Raw genomic sequence first — 20114 nt, forward strand, 5'->3', positions numbered from 1 at the left:
TAGAAATTTATAGGCATATTTATGGTGGCTGACCTTTTACTTCTTGCAAGGTGAATGCAAAGGACTTAGCTGGTATACATCTGTTTTTTTGTCTAACAAACATCCAAAATAACATGCCAGGTTCAAAATATTATCATTTTCACTGTAAATCATATGAATTCTTTATACGTATAAAACGGACCTTTTATAAGATAGTAGGATGTATAAACCCAATGTATAAAACACCCATAGGTGCTAATCGTCCACACATAACCTCATGAGACAATCATATTTCACACAACTTTGAAGCATCTGTTTCTTTCAAATAAGGCACAAATTGGAAATAATTTGAAGTAAATTGCGATAATTATCAACAATTTATCTTCTATACCTTGGATCCTACATAAACTCAACAGTGCGTGTATGCCAAACACCCCTTTTTCCATTAACTTTCAAAATTCTCAAATAACTATTTTATAGCTTTCTGTCCCGTGACATTCTACTCATTCAGAATCCTACTATAGAATCTAGGTCAATGGCCAAGGGTTGGAACCTGATCAAGATCATTCACCACTGAAACGGAAATTGACAGTAAAACGGCCTGAAAGGTGTGACAGGAAGAAGAAGAAAAAAAAAAAAAAACCCAGGCAGTTGCAATATTAAACTATTATTAGGGGTAGGGGCCAAAGGAACGCTGCAAAGACCCTTGAGCAATGCTTATAGTGCCCAGCATGAGGGGCAATGACTGAGGATTCCTACTATGCAACTTCCGACTTCCGTACTTAGTCTACTCGATCATTTTTATCATTACATAGTGAAACAATTCCACCTTTCACTGATTCTACCCGGGCATTAGCTTCATCAAAACACCTTACAAATCCTGGTTACGCCACTTAATCACCTTATCACCATTGTACCGTCACTTCAAATCGCATCAGTTTGAGGCGTTATTCCATTTTCAGTCTCCCGATTCCCTCCCTTCCTGCCTCCTCAGCAATCAATTACATGAGCACTCTCAAACTTAAACTAAACATCCACTCTTGAGTCATTCAGCTCTACCTCTTTCTTCCACATTCAATATATCTTGGACACACTCGATAATTTATCATGCAGTGACTGCACTGGCATCAGATAGCGTCTCTACATTTGAAACTTTAGTCCAAGTCCGTTAACGTTACTCACCGTGATAACTTTACTAAAAACTAGCGGTTATCTTTAAATTTCTTCCTTACCTTCTCCCACTTTCTTCTAACTGGACATGGTATCTTTGTCACATACACGCATATACATACATGCGTACGCGCACAAATTATAAAAGGCAGTTCTCACGACCCGAGGGTTCGAACGACCACAGACCGCTGAACAACTGTTGTTGACAGTTGACGGTTTCCTTCCAGAAGTCAAGATCCTACAGCACAGACCTTCGGTAGGTTTTGAAAGACACACATTCCCCGTTTTCTTATCCAGCTGACAGGAAAAATAGGCAAGGAGATCTGGTGGGAATAAGTGTGAGAAAAAAAAGCGAACTGAAATTTATAACAAAAGCTTAAAAAAAAAAAAAGTGTACCTCTCAAGACAAGGGGAGAGTTGCCAACTCGTCTCTTTTGTGTCGGTAGAGCCACAGGGGAGTGAAACCACGTGTCAGTCGCATCCCCGCGGGAGAATACGAACAGTAAAGGGGGAAAAAAGTGGGATTTCTGTGCTTGTGATAGATTAAAAGGCATCAAATAAACTGATAAGTAAAGGAAAACATTGCACTTTAAACTTGATGACTGAAACTGCAAAATGTGACAACAGAATTACAAAAAGACATCAAAATTTATTAGAGAATCGTAATTTTGTTGCAATATTGGTCTAGTCACGCCTCTAGAAGTAAAGAAATCACGAAAAACAACATATATAAGGTGCCTGTGTAATTAAGTGAATATTATCTAAATAAAGTTGTTTTACACTACACAGCAGGATGACAGCGCTGTCGAGGAAATTTGTGGTGGTGGCTACCTTACATAAAGAGCTGAGCCAAGCGAGTAGGACCCATATGTTACAAGTCCTGAGAGGCGCTAATCCAATGAATCCCAGTGCAGGTATGTAGTTCCCCCACTATTAAATCTTGGGGCTGCCTTCTTTCAGCTCAGCTTTTAGTAACTGACGGTTAGACTTTGTTTTATTTACATTTTATTGTGAGTCGTAAGTTCTTTATATTTTATTTATTTCAGCTTGTTTTATGCGCTTCTCTGTATTACGGTATTTAGTTTCAAAAAGACGGTTCGTTGGCTTCTTGTTAACCCCAGAATTGATGTGTGTGTGTGTGTGAGTCTATATGCGCGCCGGAGCATTGAGCCTTCTCCCACAGCCTCGACGCCTTAATCATCCTTTAGGACCTATACAAATGCATAACGGTTACCGGCATTCGTCTAATCGTCTTTGTAGACTACGGGGCCTACATCTAACACACACACACACACACACACACGGAAGCGAACTTTCATGCCTCAACCTGTTTTGCACTATTGGGATGGGATCAGAATTTCAGTGTTACAATTAATTACTCTGAATTCATTCTATATATACTTCAGCGTGGTAAGGAGACGTATAAAAATAGCAGCGCTGAGCGCATTATTCTCATTCCATGCCTTGGCCTGCAGTGCATTGTGTGTTCATAGTTTATTTACATCTATAAACATATATAATATATATATATCTATATATATATATTATATATATATATATATATAGATATATTATATATATATATTATATATATATATATATATATATATATATATATATATATATATATATTATATTAATTATAGAGAGAGAGAGAGAGAGAGAGAGAGAGAGAGAGAGAGAGAGAGCGCCAACTCTCATGCATCACGTGGTGGATTCACGCAATCTTATATTTTCTCTTGCCAAGCCGGGAAATCTCACGCAAAGAACATTTTCATAACATTTTTTTTAAACTCATTGCAGAATACATACGTGACATAACATGGATTAATGAGTGATGAATAGAATGGCTAGTGTTACAGAACTACGGTTATATTCTGAAGAATTACGTATTTTATTTATAGGCTTAAGAACTGCATTGATGTTTGATATAATTTTCTCCACAAACTCTTCATTTTCTAAACTTCTGTCAAATACAAACAAGAGAAAGTTTATTCATTTGAATTTATGATGAAATACAGAAATTAAAATTTATTAATGGCGATTACTATTATGACAATAGCAACGATGTTGAAAAAGAAGTTGCCCAAGTAACCGACAAAGCTCGATGAAAGTTCGCAATAACGTGCCGCTTATACGAGTAACATAAAATGCATATATTAAACATTATATTGCATTGTAGAAATTTTTGTTCTCTAAATAATAATGGTTCAAATGTGAAAGTCAATAGCGAAATGTTGCCATTATTTCAGTATATGACACATCTTACTTTATAAAACAAGAAAAACTGAACGAACGTCTATACTGAAGTGACGAAGGCATTCGAATGCCATTGGCCTACTGAAAACAAAAGAATTTTGTAAGGGCGCAATATCCGAGTGATGTCACAGCAAATGATGTAGCCTGTGTTTTCATTAGCTAATGTAAGTCCTTCGTTTCATAAATATTTCAAGCCATTTTGTTGTTATTACTGAATTACCGTTTTGGAAAGAAGTAGAGAAATAAAAATGAATTTGTAACTGAACTATACGATTCCATGCTGGGTTAGTCTTATACTGTAGTTACTCTAGAAAAAGCAGTAATTATAATAATGAAAATATATATCAAATACTATTTTCTCTATGATCATTGTAACATACGTAAGTGAAAACATAAAGCTGGAATTTCCTAGTTTTGAAACAAAGTGATACGATTATCATTTTGATGATAATTTTTATTTAAAGTGTCAAATTTTTAAAGGAAATTATAACTAATAATTTATATTTTATGAAATTTTACTTCATTAATAAAAATTACATAAAAGCTCAAGGTTATTAGGAATCTGTTAAGAATTCTGTTAAGGCACCCACTTTGTGATGAATGACGTCATTACTCGAAATGAAAAAAAATTATCAAAATGTTTATATAACTATATTTAAGTGTATGTCGGCAATAACCAAAAGTTGCTCAAACAGCTAATATTTTAATTTCCACGCAAATTAGGAATTAGTTGGTTTAACACTATTTGGCAACTCGAGGATGAAACTATTCTAAAGCACAAATAATATCGCATTCCTTTAGTGAATGTGACACTTCATCTGGAAGGGCCAAAAGCCACGTGTTCATTAATTTTCCCTTTGAATTTACTTCCATTTAAAATATCTTTTAACTTGCTGTAACGTTTTTTTTTCACATCTTCCCTCTGTAGCTACTATTTACCTATTATTTCCCATTCTTTTCCTCTTGACTACTGAATCAATAGTCCTGTTAACTCACTTACTCTGCTTTACCTACATAACCTTTTTATGTTTTGTTCCAGTGACAAATTTTACCAAACCGTACGCTGATAACAATAGGAAAAATATATATGAACATATTTATCAATTATATAATTACGTTTTCCAAGTCAAATGAAATATGACAAAGAACGCTCTCAACAGATCTCGTCATTGGAAGCACAAAAGAAGTTGCACACAAACTCCGTCACGAAACTTACTGGAACGGAAGCATCGCGTTACAAGACTTCTCAGAGGTAAGAGAATGAGTATTAAGGGCCTGGCTCTGTGTTCAGAGTTTGGAAAATATCTGATGTGTACGGAATCTCTTATCTCTCTGTAAAATGCCTAGATTATTTGTCTATACCAACTGTAATATCCCTTTCACCTGTTCTAGTGTCCCCATACCCTTAATAACCTAGACCAGTGGTTCCCAAACTTGACCCATACCAAGGACACCAGTCAATCAAAAGTTATTATTACCATACCCAGATAATCCAGTACACCGTAGTACCTTTAATATTTGCATATTCCTGCACAAAGTAAGTATAAGTAAATATATAAAATATTTTCTATATTTTTTTTCTGGAGTTATACAAATATTAATTTTTTCATTGTGTCGCAGACCCCTTCTCCTTGACCCCCATGGTCCCGCGGACCCCGGTTTAGGAACCACTGACCTAAATTATGCCCCCACCTTGACTACATCAAATTAACCTTTTCTTGTTCTAGTCTTGGTCTCCAGTAGCTTGTATCTATGTTTCTGAGGATATCTGGGCAAAGCGCAATCCAACAATTAGAAATTGCACAAACCGTTTTTGCTACTGTCCTCCACCTTGTATTTTGCCGTGTATCACAAGGCTCATTTTCCAGAACTTCTGATAATAGCTTTAAATTTAGTATTTAGATTCATTTATAGCTTTTACCTACTATGAAATTCAGGGCCTTTGTAACACGGTTTTTTGGATTTTGCTCCTTATCATAGCATCGGATGTAGCTGAAAGTTGACATATGTATATTTTACAACTACACACAAATTTTGTCAGCATTATCAGTAACCTAAACCCGATAGTTTAAATTTTTATAGGGTAAAAATGCTCTAGCCGACGCCATGGCCAATGATAGCGAGCCAAGTGTCGAAAAACATTCATTACGTAAGCAAGGTAAACATCGTTTTACGAAATGTTGCCCCGTCCAACCACCAGACAGAAACCCATTCACCTTATTCCATCGGCTCTGAAACCCATAGTAGTCAAGAATGGCTAACAGGATTTGGAATTGTCCCCGTGGTTGCAAAACTGCATTTCTTACGACTTGCAACTTTATACAGTCAAGAGAAAGCCCGTGGCCATACTTACTGTAGCCTGAATAGGTAATTATTCAGTTTCTAGTTTAAATCCAATGTTTATGGTCTGATTTGTATTTAGCGTAACGTGATTATAATACTTGTAATGTCATTCAGGATTTTGAACATTTCCATTAACTATTCACTATGTCACCAAGAGAGAGAGAGAGAGAGAGAGAGAGAGATTGTATGTAAACAGTCTTTATACAACTATTTTCGTTAAAATAAGGTTTTTATCCAAAGTAAATACAAGCTTATATGTGCTAAAATCTCCAGCAGACCAACGGATCATCCGATATAAATTTTTTTCTTCTTCTTTAGTCTGTACGACCATGTTGGATATAAAGACTTTATGAATGGCGGAACGATACATAGATGCGGGTGGGGTGGGGGTTATCTGTGCTAGCGTAGTAATACTACTGTAGCAGTAGTGCCGCAAATTAGTAATAGCAGCAATATACATGAATTAAACGTTTAGGCCAACTGCTGGGATCCCTGAGGATCATTTAGCACTTCTTACAACTACTCGAGAAATGAGTTTTTATAGCCAGAAGTTAGATTTTCTAATACAACAATGTCCATGATAGCCTTCATTGTTATCCTGAATTATAACGAGGCCAAAGTGGGTGGAGCCTCATGAAGTCATCATTCTGACGATAATTATTAGTGAAGGTTTAAAGCCAAAATACGGTACCGTCTATTTTTTTTTTTTTAGTAAATAGGTAGATAGCCGATAAATAAAAATTGCTTGACATTGGATACAGCAGTTATCAAATCAAGCTTGTCTACTATGTCTGAAAATTACCAACTATTCCCTACATCTTGTCAATCTGATTGTGACCTATAAAGCAGATTATAATTTCTTAGGACACTTATTTTGGGAGTTAGACTAATAATCGAAGTGTTTTTGTATTTATTAACATATTTTGTTGGTTTGTTCATTATCAGTGGAGAGGATTCAGAGTTCATAAAGGTGTACTGCTTTGCTTGTATTTAAATTTTTCTCATTGTTGCCAGAGGTATAGCCTTCGTTACGTATAGCCAATCATCCATCGAGAAAGAGGGAAGAAATGCGGTCATAAGTTACGTAACGAGTGCGTTCGAAACCTTATCTCTGAGTAAGTTGGCCCGTCTTCAAAAAAAGTCACTTTTACATTATAAGTACCAAATTTATTCAACCTACGTTTATGCAGAATACAGTCAAAATTTATGTGTAGATATAATGTGTATTCTGAATAAGCGTTATATCTATGAAATGCATAGATAAAAAGTTATTGCCAAAAAACCGTGTTACAGAAGCCCTGAATCTCATAGTAGTAGATTACATCTTGTCACGAAGCAACATTGGTTCCCTGGCCTAATTCTTAATTTACCAGTGATTGTCAACAGCGTACGAATTGCCCTAGGCATGCATTTCACGATTCACTATGCAAGTATTGCTGCTTTCTTCAGATGAATTTCACCCACCGTCTTCTGAAATATACTGAGTGCCAGTATACTTCACACATGATCTTTTCTATGTCCAAGACTTATTCATTAGTTCAATGACAAGTGCGTCACCTTGTTCTCGATCATCTCAATTTGAATATCTCCGTAGGGGGGTAGTGCAATCAGTGCACCACATGCGGTGAACAGTAGGTATTTCCTAAGGTTCTTTGCAACTTGCCTTCGGCCACTAGCTGCAATCTCTTTCGTTCCTTTTACTGTACCTCCTTTCATATTCTGTTTCTTCCATCTTACTTTCTACCCTCTCCCCACAATTGATTCACGGTGCAACTGCGAGGTTTTCCTCCTGTTACACCTTTCAAATCTTTTACTGTGAATTTCCGTTTCAGCGCTGAATAACCTCATAGGTGCAAGTGTTTGGCCTTTGCCTAAATTCTATATTCAATTCTATCTGAATATTAGCTCTCATATTTAGGTGATTCTTTCAATTCTTGTCTCATCAAGAGGTGATCAATGAGCTTGCTCTCACCTCTGCTCGTGAATTTTTTTATCCTTACACAAGGAGGCCTCAACCTCAGAATATCTGCGAGGTCACCCTGCCTCAAAAACGTTGTCAAAAGATCAGAGGTCTCTGTAGAAATCGATCCAGTGATTGATGCTTTTTCCATCCACAGTGAACCTATACCAGTTGGTGGTCATGTATGGTAGCCTATGTACTCAACCCTTGGACTGTGCCATAGCACATGAACAGAGGCCTCTATTCCTTGCTTAAGGGACCACTATAGCAAACTCGCTTTAACTCACACATTTTTGTTCTACTATTTATTTATTTCGGTTATTGTTATAATATGCACCGTTTTATTTTTCACTGGTAATTTACTGATACATTATCAAAACGAAACAAAATAGCAATGTAACAAATTTTAACCGGCACAAATTTAATTAATCGGGGACTTGTAGAGAAATAAGAGTAAAGTAAAATAAAATTAATAATGTCCGTCATGTGTATCATAAATGATTAAGTAACAAATAAGCTTCGTATATCAAGTAAAAGTAAATAAATTCGGTGAGCGAAATTCGGGTAAATACTTGGCTGAACGCAATAAACAAACAGCACTCCGAAAGCCCAGTGGGATAGTATAACCATTATGCATTATGCCCATATAAGACACCTCTACAACGCAATTTACATCCGGGATTTATGGGAGTTTTTATGGCTGGGGAAATCTATTCCGGTTTTATGAGTGCGCTGGAATAGCTAGAGTTCGGTAATGTCTACGACACACACACAGACATATTAGAAGAAGCATTTGTTTTATGGCTAACCACAAACGAATTCTGGAAAGATGAAGTGTTTCTCCCTCCAAACAACCCACCCCCCCCCCCAAAAAAAAAAAACGTAAATTATGTTTAAATTCCATGTACTATCCTTATGCTCTCGACCCTAAACAAAACTAATTGTCTCATGTGACATATAACTTGTTACCTGCTATTCACCTTGGTTCATTACAGTATTGAACTCGTGATATAAATTCGTTATGGAGATTAAACCTGGTTGATTACAGTATTGACTTGTTGATATAAATTATTATGAAGACGTTAAACCTTGGTTGATTACAGTATTGAACTCGTTATATAAATTCTTTTGAGAATTAAACCTTGGTTGATTACAGTATTGAACTCGTTATATAAATTCTTTTGAGAATTAAACCTTGGTTGATTACAGTATTGAACTCGTGATATAAATTCTTATCAGAATTAAACCTTGGTTCATTACAGTATTGAACTCGTTATATAAATTCTTTTGAGATTTAAACCTTGGTCGATTAAAGTATTGCACTCGTTATATAAATTCTTTTGAGAATTAAACCTTGGTTGATTACAGTATTGAACTCGTGATATAAATTCTTATCAGAATTAAACCTTGGTTCATTACAGTATTGAATTTGTGATATAAATTCTTATGAGAATTAAACCTTGGTTGATTACAGTATTGAACTCGTGATATAAATTCTTTTGAGAATTAAACCATGGTTGATTACAGTATCGAACTCGTTATATAAATTCTTTTGAGAATAAAACGGAAGAACAAAAATTACCATTTCCTTTAATAAGAATAAAAATTCGCTCGCAGCCAAGACCAACCCGACCTGAGATCAGGGTACTGACGGGACCCGGAGGTCGACCTCGACGTGAGATGGATCATCTGCAGGTATTTCCATAATTTATCATCGCGGGCAGGAAGCAGCTGAACAAATGAAGCCATTTTTCGGAAGTCACCGGCACTCTGCACGCTACAACAAATGCCTTTCGTTATATGCATTTTGCCCCATAAATACCATCAAACAACACTGACGCAAATATATACGCTTCTTTGTTTTCTCAAATGCCTTCTATTCTTACTAAACTTTTAACAACGTAAACAAATTAATAAAAATAATTTTTCATTTTGAAATTACCGTCTCTTTTCAAGAGGTTCAGATTTCCGGGTTTTGGGAAAATGACGAAGAAATAAGCCTGGTCGCTAAAACTCTTCCCTCGGAATGAATATATATGAACATGGAATGGGGATACACTTGATCCAAAACAGCCTTCCCGTCAAGCGCTAATCCTTGCATTTCAAAGTAGTAATCTACACAAAGTCTTACCTCTTCCAACTGACTTTGGTTCTACGCCAAATCATTCTCCGATCCTAAGCAACCTCTACATATATAAAACATAGGCATACAGAATTCCAACATTTGGAAAGTTACGAACCACACAAGGATCTACTCTTCCTACTATTCATCTAAGTGTCTGAAAAAGGAGCTGTAATGTCGTTGCTGTAGGTTTAAGCTGGCCTTATGCCAGCATGGGTCCTTGCTCTTATGATCCGAGTTGATAGTCCTCATGAATCCTCAGAACTGGAATAAGTCCTGAGTAAAATATATCTCCTTGTTACCTTGGCCTTTTCAAAAGAACTTCTAGGGGCCATTTATTCTTAAATCCATCCCTTCTTCCAACTCGCCATCCAGCCTCTCGAACTATTATTTTCTGATTATTATTCTTCATGCATTCACAAAAGCCTATGTACCAGCGGTGCCTGAGAATCAATACCGGTCACCCATCCAAGTACTGCCATTTAACTTCACTGACTCGCAACACACCGTGAGAGGCTGGTCTGAGTGACTGGGTCACAATGAGGCCACAGACACAACAACAAGTGAGGGAGGGAGCGTAAATGTTAGTTTTTTTTCCAGTGTTTCACGCTGAAACTGGTTTTATAACGACTTTACTTAACTATGCGCCCTTTGCAATTAATGTCATAGATAATTGGGGCGTTCGCCATTCATTCTTTTTGGCATAACTGTCCTGTCACGGCAACAAATTAACGTCAGCACGAAAATCTTTCCAACGGTTGAGTAGTTTTGTGCATGAAATGGAGTAATATTTTACGCCGCGTTTTTTATTCTAGTACCTGTATGTAACTATTTCCCACTGGAACAAAGCCCAATGCAGAACAGCATTTACTCTTGTGCAGAGAACAATGACCTCAATCGCTGTGGTCATTATCGAGCTGACGTCAGCATTTTGTAAGGTCAGGCGAAAACTCATAAAAAATAATGGGTAGCGGAGAGTACCCACGACTATAATCGTGTCATAACCGTTCAAAATAAATATGCTCCGCTAACTGCTCTAATTTCTTTAAAAGAAAAGTAAATAAATAGCAATTACAAAATAGATCCCATACAATCATTGCATCACCTACAGACCAATGCAGTACCTTCCACTCCAGCCAAAGTTACTAATTATGATAAAACACTTATTGTAGTACTGGTATGAATACTATAACAACAGAATTGCAGAATAATCGGCATCAGTTCATTTCCATTGCTCACAATATTTTCACGTTGATAGCATGAACAAGCATAAGGCCTACATTTATTTTAAAAAAAACTATAAATTTTTATCTGACATTATGTCTGACATGAGAAGCATCGCTCCACTATAACAAACACAACGAGAGTATATATAACCAGGCAGTAAAATATCATTAACATGAGACCCCGCTGGGAGGTCGTGCCGTATGTGTACCTCCCGTGGTGTACCATATTAATAATAATGTTTTATTTCAGCTCAAGGCCATAAAGTACATGGAATATACAAAGAATAGACGATAACAAACACAGTCTAGATACATAAGATACAAAAATGAATAATCGGCAATATCCACAATTGCCGAAGTAGTATAAAAGATGGTAATCAAAATAATGGTAATAACTGTAATAAAATTGAGAATAGTTAAAAAATTGAATGTAATAAGACTATACTGATTATAATCACAGTAATAATGAAAGAAAAAAGGATAATACCAGTAATAACAATAATCGTAGCAATATAATAATAATGACAGGTTCTGCAGATGACCCTAAGTCATTTAGGGAACAAACGCCTAATTTACCTATATTCCTCACAATTTAGATCTTCTTGCCTCACTATTTAGGATGCTTTGTATGAGCGAATTACATATGCATGACTAGAGGTGTTTGCGGTCGATATTTCTACCTCCATTCCAACTATCTTTCTTCCATCTTGCTATCTATCCTCTCCAACTGTTATATCTTGGCGCAAATGTGGAATTTTTAACCAGTTTTAAAATTAGATCCTTGTAATTACTTTGAGTTAGAGTCCAGCTCACTTTATCTTGCTTTCCAACTAATGCAACTCCCTACTACTGCTGTCATTAGTGCTGAACGGCTGCCGTGCCTCATTGCTTGGCTTCATACCCTAAAATTCAGGATTCATTTGTATATTATAAAAAAAATCTTTGGCTCAAAGCATTTAATGGTGATTCAACATGCTGGCCATATATTAAACCCATGCCAACGTTTGTCAAAGTCAGACCGTTCTTAAAACTTTATTTTCCAATTTACATTTCCATTTTTGCCGACATTTACATATTTTTTTTTCTGGCGACGCCAATTTCATTCAGCAAAAAATTCAAGTCAGTCAAGCGATATTTTCGTTTTCTTTGATCTCTGATTACTCGCTCTATAAACCGAACATTCACTTAATTGGATTTACTTGCAAAGAACACACGTAATAACTTACGATAAAAAAAATCTCCATAAAAAGCGAAGTACTACTTTTGATATCTTAAAATGATACTGGGCGCAATTTCTTTTGATGTCTGCAGTCAGAAAATTTGGTTTCAATTTCATTTCAGTGAATTATTTGCTTTATTTTCTAAAGTTATTTCATAGTGACAGATGATAAAAAAAAACCATATCCTACTACTTCTTTACTAACGAAGATTAGAAAACTAAAGGTTCCGGCAAACACGAATCAATGGGAAAAAATGCGTTAAGTTTCTAGCTGAAAAATAAACAGCAATAACGTTCTTTTAACGTTCCGCATTTTCACGATGACTGCAACGTTTTAGTCAAGTTTCTGTAAAAATCTAGTACTGGAAGCGTACCCCAGTCTTTAATCGAACGGTACTAAAAGAGAGAGAAAAAAAAAGGTGAGGGAGGAAACAGTTTAACGCAAAAATGAAAGTTAATTAGAAGTTTTCAATTAAGTTGTTGTGCGACTCAAGAAACAACCTGTCAAATGATTTACTTCGTAATTATCACAAGCAGGCCAGCTTCATTTTCATACTTCACTACATGTGACATAAACATTGCTCTCTTATCAACGTGGTAATAATTGTCGATTTTACTTACAAGTTACAATTGTGTCCCGTCTAACGGGCTTCTGCTCTCTCTCTCTCTCTCTTCTCTCTCTCTCTCTCTCTCTCTCTCTCTCTCTCTCTCTCTTTACATCTTGAATATATTTACGTCTGTGCTTGATTAAAAACTGATATCATAACAATAAGCGGCTTCTTCCAGTAACTATTAACCTTTATTGTGGGGTCTTTACGATCTTGCTATTATGTTCCTGACGAAGTCACACTCAAGTTTCAGCGATAACTCAATCTATAAATTCAATTTTTTTTAACTAATATGCTGTTTCAAAGCTGCTAACACTCAATACGGCATATATAAGGAAAAGGGATAACTCGTTCAGCGGGATTACAGTTAGAATTGACCTTTCTCACGTACTGCATATATGAATGAACACCATTTTCATAATCCGGTTTAGTGAATGATTATCTCTTCATTTGCTCCTGCAAAGACTGACAATGTCTAGGTGAGCCAAAGGACACGTTATATATTTGTAAGGAACTGGTAGTCTTCAATGCATGTTCGAAGAACCTGCGAATAAAATAAACGTGACTGACCACTAGCCTTGTCCATGGAATATCCCTTTAAACTTGATACCCTTTCTATCTGAATATTAAATGACATTTTTTCTTGACACTTCAGTGAATTAAGAACGTAATCAAATTACCTTTTTGGTCAGTCGCTTGAGACAATACTGTTGATTCTAATCGGTAAGAAACTAACATGACAAAATTCGACGGATCTATTCTAATTCTGTAACCGAACTAGGCACTCTATGACTTTTCCCTAAAGACAGGACCCGATAAGAAACCTTGACCGTATCATTTTCCCCCTGGCAGGATTCTCGAGGTGAGAAAGGAATTGCTGAAATGAAGAGGTTGGCCCAATGGGTCGTCCTAGATGAATTAGATACTGACGCCTCTTCCCAGGTTTTCAGGGATAAAGCTGCCCTTGCACTCGGAAATGGATTTAAGGTAAGGTTCTTGACTTGCTGCTATCTGTTGCAATAATAGATTTTTGCCCTTGTCATGCATACTGTCTTAGATTAGGACTCATAATACGATGTCAATTTATCACTTTCTTCCTGTGAACATGCATTCGAACACAGATTCACACGCACACACAATATATATGTCTATATATATATATATAGTATATATATATAATATATATATATATATATATATATATATATAATGAATTCTTATAACATCTCGCGATTCATATACATGCATTAAGCTACAAATGTCCTTTCATATCCAATTCGCTCTACCTCGGAATTAATAATTTTCATATATGTTGTCCTCCCTTGGATATTAAAGGACATTTGTAGGTTAATGCTTATATATATATATATATATATATATATATATATATATATATATATATATATATATATATATTATGAGAGAGAGAGAGATATATGCATGCATATTATATATATAGATAGAATATATATATATATATATATATATATATATATATTATTATAATAATAAATAATATATATTCTCTTTATTGGTTAAGTACTGAAAACTAACTATTGATACACACTATTGCCACTTTCATACACAATTTAAAATCTTCCCGCCACAAGCTATTTCAGTATTCTATTTTATATTTTCAGGTAACCATGCGCCTTGGAGTATTACCAAATATGAACATGGAGGATAATGAAGGTGACCTATTCGACAAAATACATCTCTTCAAAGACCTCATCAAGACGTATCCTAACCACATAGCCATTGCTTTGGAGACGTCTGGTTCCAGCGCCAAAGAGAAAAGCGTTTTTTTAAAAGAGACAAGAAAAACTTTGGCCAAATTACGTCTCTGGTTACGCCAGAACATCAACCAAGAAACTGCAGAACAGATTCAGCTTCTTGTCTCGATTCCTGAGAAAACTGTGGACTTGAGTGCCCTTGCACAGCTGCCAGATCTCGACGGCTTCTTTGCCGAGAGTATTTCATCGCCCTTCGAAGTGATTCAGTTGGTTGGTGCTTCCAAGTACTGGACAAAACACTTATGGAAGAAATACCTGAGCGTTAAAAGAAGTACGGCTCTCATTGGTAACATAAGACATAAGCATTTCAAATCAAAGGTCTTTACTCAGTGTCGCTGCCCCAAGAGATACATTTCTATGCTGTAAAAGCTGATTAGTTCTTTATTTTGAAGAGCACTTTTGGGCAGTATAGTTTCAAAGACAAATCAGTGAATGTAACCTTCATTTGTAAAAATAATTCCTGATACGCCGTAAAAATGAAATTGTAACAACTGTTTTGGTGAATACTAAGTGAATAAAATGTGGCAGGGTAGCAATAATTTTGACTGAAACCTTCAGATTTAAATAACAAATTTTATTTTCAAATAAAAAAGTTATCAGCATTTCCTGGGTGAGAAATCTCTCTCTCTCTCTCTCTCTCTCTCTCTCTCTCTCTCTCTCTCTCTCTCTCTCTCTCTCTCTCTCTCTAAAGAGTTTGACACAATAATAGAAAAATTGGATGATATATGTAGAAATCACAAGGACTGGACTATTCTCCTATCCGGAGACTTTAACTTTCCTTTCGTAGACTGGAAAGAACGAATAGGAGATTGTGGTTGTATTTATACATATAAAAAAAGAGAGTAATAGTAGTGCAGAAGATAAGAGGCAATTCGAAAAGCTATTAGATATGCTACTAGAATACAGCATTCAACAAATCACCTGCCAACAAGAAAGGGAAATACTTTAGACCTAGTATTTGTGAACGAGGTGAATTATGTTAAAGAAATAATAGTTTATAATGCGAGTATTTCAGACCATAATGTCATAGAATTAACAGTCCATTCCAAAGCAAGTGAAAACAGAGATAAGCAAGAAATGAAAAAGTGGGAAGGATATGGAATGAAAATATAATTCTTCTACAAGTTAAAAATATAAAATGGATCAGAAATAAATGAAGAATTAAACAAGATTGGGAATAACAATTTCGTAAGTGATGATATAAAGGTAAATACGGAGATATTATATAAAATATTAGAGAAAATAGTGGATAAATATATACCGAAGAAGAAAAGTAAGCATCAGTCATGCATACCAAGAGACAGAAGGATCTTATTCCAGAAAATCAGAAAGTGGAAAAAAGGTCTTGCAAAAGAAAAAAATGCATGGCAAGTGATCGAACTAAAAAGTACGATAGAAAATGCAGAACAAAAGATTATACAATCAAAAGAAAATGAAAAAGGCCCTCTAAGAATTGAAGGGAGATTAACGAATGAAAAAAAGGAAATATGCAACATATTGGCAGAACGATATAAGAGAGAATTCACCCCTAGAATTGATAATGAAGATAATGATATAGAAGTAAGGGATGAAAATAGTGAATATTTAGCAGACATAGATATTAATGAAGCTGATATTGTGCAGGCTATTAATGAAATTAAAAATGGAGCTGCAGCAGGGCCTGATGGTGTCCTTGCTATTTTGTTAAAGAAAGTAGTTCATTCTATCGCAAAGCCACTTGCAATATTATTAAGACATATATTACCCCTACTTTCAAAAGTGGATCAAGACTAGAGGCAAGTAATTATTGGCATGTGAGTCTAACATCACATATTATGAAAGTGTATGAAAGGGTAATGAAGAAAAATATTATGAAACATTTAATAAAAAATAATTTGTTTAATATAGGACAACATGGTTTCGTACCTGGAAAAAGTACACAAACCCAACTGTTAGTCCACCGTGAGAACATATACAAAAATATGAAAAGCGGAAATGAAACAGATGTGGTTTATCTAGATTTTGCAAAAGCTTTTGACAAGGTAGATCATAATATATTAGCGAAGAAAATTAGAAAACATAATATAGTGGAAAAAGTAGGAAGATGGTTAAAAGAATTTTTACACAACAGAAAACAGATAGTTATTGCAAACGATGAGAAATCGGATGAAGCTAAGGTAATATCCGGTGTGCCACAAGGTACGGTGTTAGCTGCAATACTGTTTGTTATTATGATTGCAGACATAGACAGAAATGTTAAGGACTCTGTAGAGAGTAGTTTCGCAGATGACACAAGAATAAGTAGAGAAATTACTTGTGACGAAGATAGGAACGCATTACAAAGAGACCTTAACAAAGTATATGATTGGGCAGAAGTAAATAGGATGGTATTTAACTCTGATAAATTTGAATCAACAAATTATGGAGACAGAGAAGGAAAGCTATATGCATATAGGGGACCTAATAATGAGACAATCACAAATAAGGAAGCAGTTAAAGACCTTGGTGTGATGATGAATAGGAACATGTTATGTGATGATCAATTAGCAATTCTATTGGCAAAATGTAAAGCAAAAATGGGAATGTTGTTACGGCACTTCAAAACAAGAAAAGCTGAACACATGATTATACTTTATAAAACATATGTTCGTAGTCCACTTGAATATTGCAATATGATATGGTTCCCACACTATCAAAAGGATATTGCACAAATAGAGAGTGAACAAAGGTCCTTTACAGCTAGAATAGAAGACGTTAAGGATCTTGACTACTGGGAAAGACTACAATTCTTAAAATTATATAGTCTAGAAAGGAGAAGAGAACGCTACATGATAATTCAGGCATGGAAACAAATAGAAGGAATAGCCGAAAACATCATAGAGCTAAAAATATCAGAAAGAGCAAGCAGAGGTAGATTAATAGTGCCCAAAACTATACCAGGAAAAATAAGGAAAGCACACAGGACATTAATCCACTACGCATCAGCATCGATAATGCAGTGTCTATTCAATGCGTTGCCAGCTCATCTGAGGAATATATCAGGAGTGAGCGTAGATGTGTTTAAGAATAAACTCGACAAATATCTAAGCTGCATCCCAGACCATCCAAGATTGGAAGATGCAAAATATACTGGAAGATGTACTAGCAACTCTCTGGTAGACATTAGAGGTGCCTCACACTGAGGGACCTGGGGCAACCCGAACAAGATGTAAGGTCTGTAAGGTCTCTCTCAAAGACTTTCGAATAATTCGACTTCGGCTGAAAATAGCGTACTACGAACACTATGTTCTTACTAAGAATGATGCAATCTCATTCCCTACACAGCTTACGAACAGTCTTCGGGACACACTGAAAAACTCACACACATTATATATATATATATATATATATATATATATATATATATATATATATATATATATATATATATATATATATATTCTCTGACACTTCCATTTGTTACTGTACCAAAAGTGTCATCCTTTCTTCAACTGGAGACTTATTACATTGTTATTCACAGTAATTCTGAGAATATTGGATGTGAATTAATGATTCGCTATTCTTGACTAATATAAAAATAAATTGTTCGTTATTTACATTTAACTGATGTCTCATTCGCAGCAATCAATCTAACCATTAATACTAATTACCTCCTTTTTCATCCTGGACGTCTTACTATTGAAGGGCCTCGATGGTATATTCCGAAATCTTTTAATTTGGAGTTTCTCTAAAGCTAGTCATAAAGGCAAGACAAAACCTGGTAAGGCGATGACTATCGTATTTTCTTTCCCCGGTGGAAAACAGAAACTAAAAGCCGTCTGGTATTAACACTGGTTATTTCAGTAAAGATCAAAATGAGTCTTAATCACGGCAACAGTTTAACTCACCACCCTCTACAGCAACCATTGACAGTACAACATGTTGATTTTGCTTTCTGAACGAGCTTTTCGGATCCCGTGGATAGTTGGTTTCCAGCAATAATTCTGCGCGTTTTCATACCTTCAGGCAAGTTAAAATGCTTATCCTGACCCAATTCTCATGAATATTGCATCTGTTTAAATCTGAGCAAGATCTCGACTGAAGAAGCAAATCTGCAAATAGAGTTAAATCGGAAACAGCACCAATATTATCGTAAACTGAAATTCTACCTGATATCTTTAGATATTCTGCACGTAAAATATTTGCCCGCGAACATAAACATGCGCGCACATAATTTCTACGTGGCTCAACACAAAGGACACGGGTAACACTTTTCCTTACAATAGACTGTCATTGAAATAGAAAAATATTCCGTAAAATCCTCCAATTAACCTTTGTAACATTTATACATTCATCACGTATGTGAAAAGGATTTCTTTACCTCGTACTAAAAATAATGTTACTTATATATTCCTCGTCTACTTAGACTACCTTAATTTAAAGATATTTTCATTTTTTAGAAAAAATTAATTTAACTAAGTCCTTTCCGCCTGTCACATCAATTAGCAACATGGCTACGTAGGAACCCCTCAGTAACCCAGATAATGAATGTGACGCGTGAATGAAAGACGAAAAACCTTCAGAAAATATTGTTTCTTCTACCAAAATTGATTCGTCTTAGAATATCCTAATTGTGAGTCGTTCCTATTCTTTTGATGAAGAGTTTCTCCTTCTATTTCCGAGAGAAGCTAGTATTGTTCTAAAGTATTTTAAAGAAAATGAAAAGACAATATAATGACAAAGCTGTAAACTTTCTAGATGGACGAATTGCCATCAAAACATCGATTTTCTTTTGTTTTGGACAACGGGAATTTTAATATCCAAAGACAGCATGAGTTCCTTTCAGCATCCTTGTTTGCTTCGCTTTATCTCCAAGGGACGAAAAATGCCCGGGAGATTAAAATTTGATATCATAAACTGGAATACTTTCTTGAAACGAATTTTCCTCCTCGCAACTTTCATCGCATTTTTTCTCGCTCTCGCTAATTAATTTCAGTATTTTATGTCATCTTGTAATGGACTTCTTTTCCCATTTAACTTTTTAATGCCAAAAGACATCTTTAATTATATTTTTTTCCTGGAAAAGAATGAACCCTGACGTCTATTGGAATTTGTAACTGACTTGGCGCCATTCTCAGTCAGTTTAGGAATTTCCTGACGGTTTTAATACAGACATCAAATGCTTTATTCGTAATTGTGGAGTAAATTTATTAATAAATTCTCTCCTACTACCTTCAACTTTGAAGGCTAATGTATCTTATCCTACATACTTCTTAAATGATAGCTACCATCTATTTATTCTATACGAACGTGACCTTTAACGAATAAGCAACTTTGAAGGCTAATGTATCTTATCCTACATACTTTTTAAAATGATAGCTACCATCTATTTATTCTATACGAACGTGGTATGCTTTGGGAAGCTTTGAGAATTTCATTTACACAGACTCGGACAAACTCAACGATTCCAGAATATA

At 35.3% G+C, this 20114-nt stretch overlaps 2 protein-coding genes across 8 annotated transcripts in view; one reads left to right on the top strand and one right to left on the bottom strand.

The window, feature by feature from the left end:
- Positions 1–20114, bottom strand: part of LOC135221028 (regulator of G-protein signaling 7-binding protein-like) — a 1347771-nt gene that overhangs the window by 101590 nt on the left and 1226067 nt on the right. The window lies entirely within an intron of this gene.
- On the top strand, positions 1417–15202 carry LOC135221529 (triosephosphate isomerase-like). The gene is made up of 4 exons (XM_064259252.1): positions 1417–2063; positions 4569–4660; positions 13739–13873; positions 14527–15202. The coding sequence occupies exons 1-4, from the start codon at positions 1943–1945 to the stop codon at positions 15043–15045; spliced, it is 867 nt and encodes a 288-aa protein (XP_064115322.1). The 5' UTR covers positions 1417–1942; the 3' UTR covers positions 15046–15202.

The sequence above is a fragment of the Macrobrachium nipponense genome, chromosome 2, assembly GCF_015104395.2.
Source record: "Macrobrachium nipponense isolate FS-2020 chromosome 2, ASM1510439v2, whole genome shotgun sequence".
Taxonomy (NCBI): Eukaryota; Metazoa; Arthropoda; class Malacostraca; order Decapoda; family Palaemonidae; genus Macrobrachium; species Macrobrachium nipponense.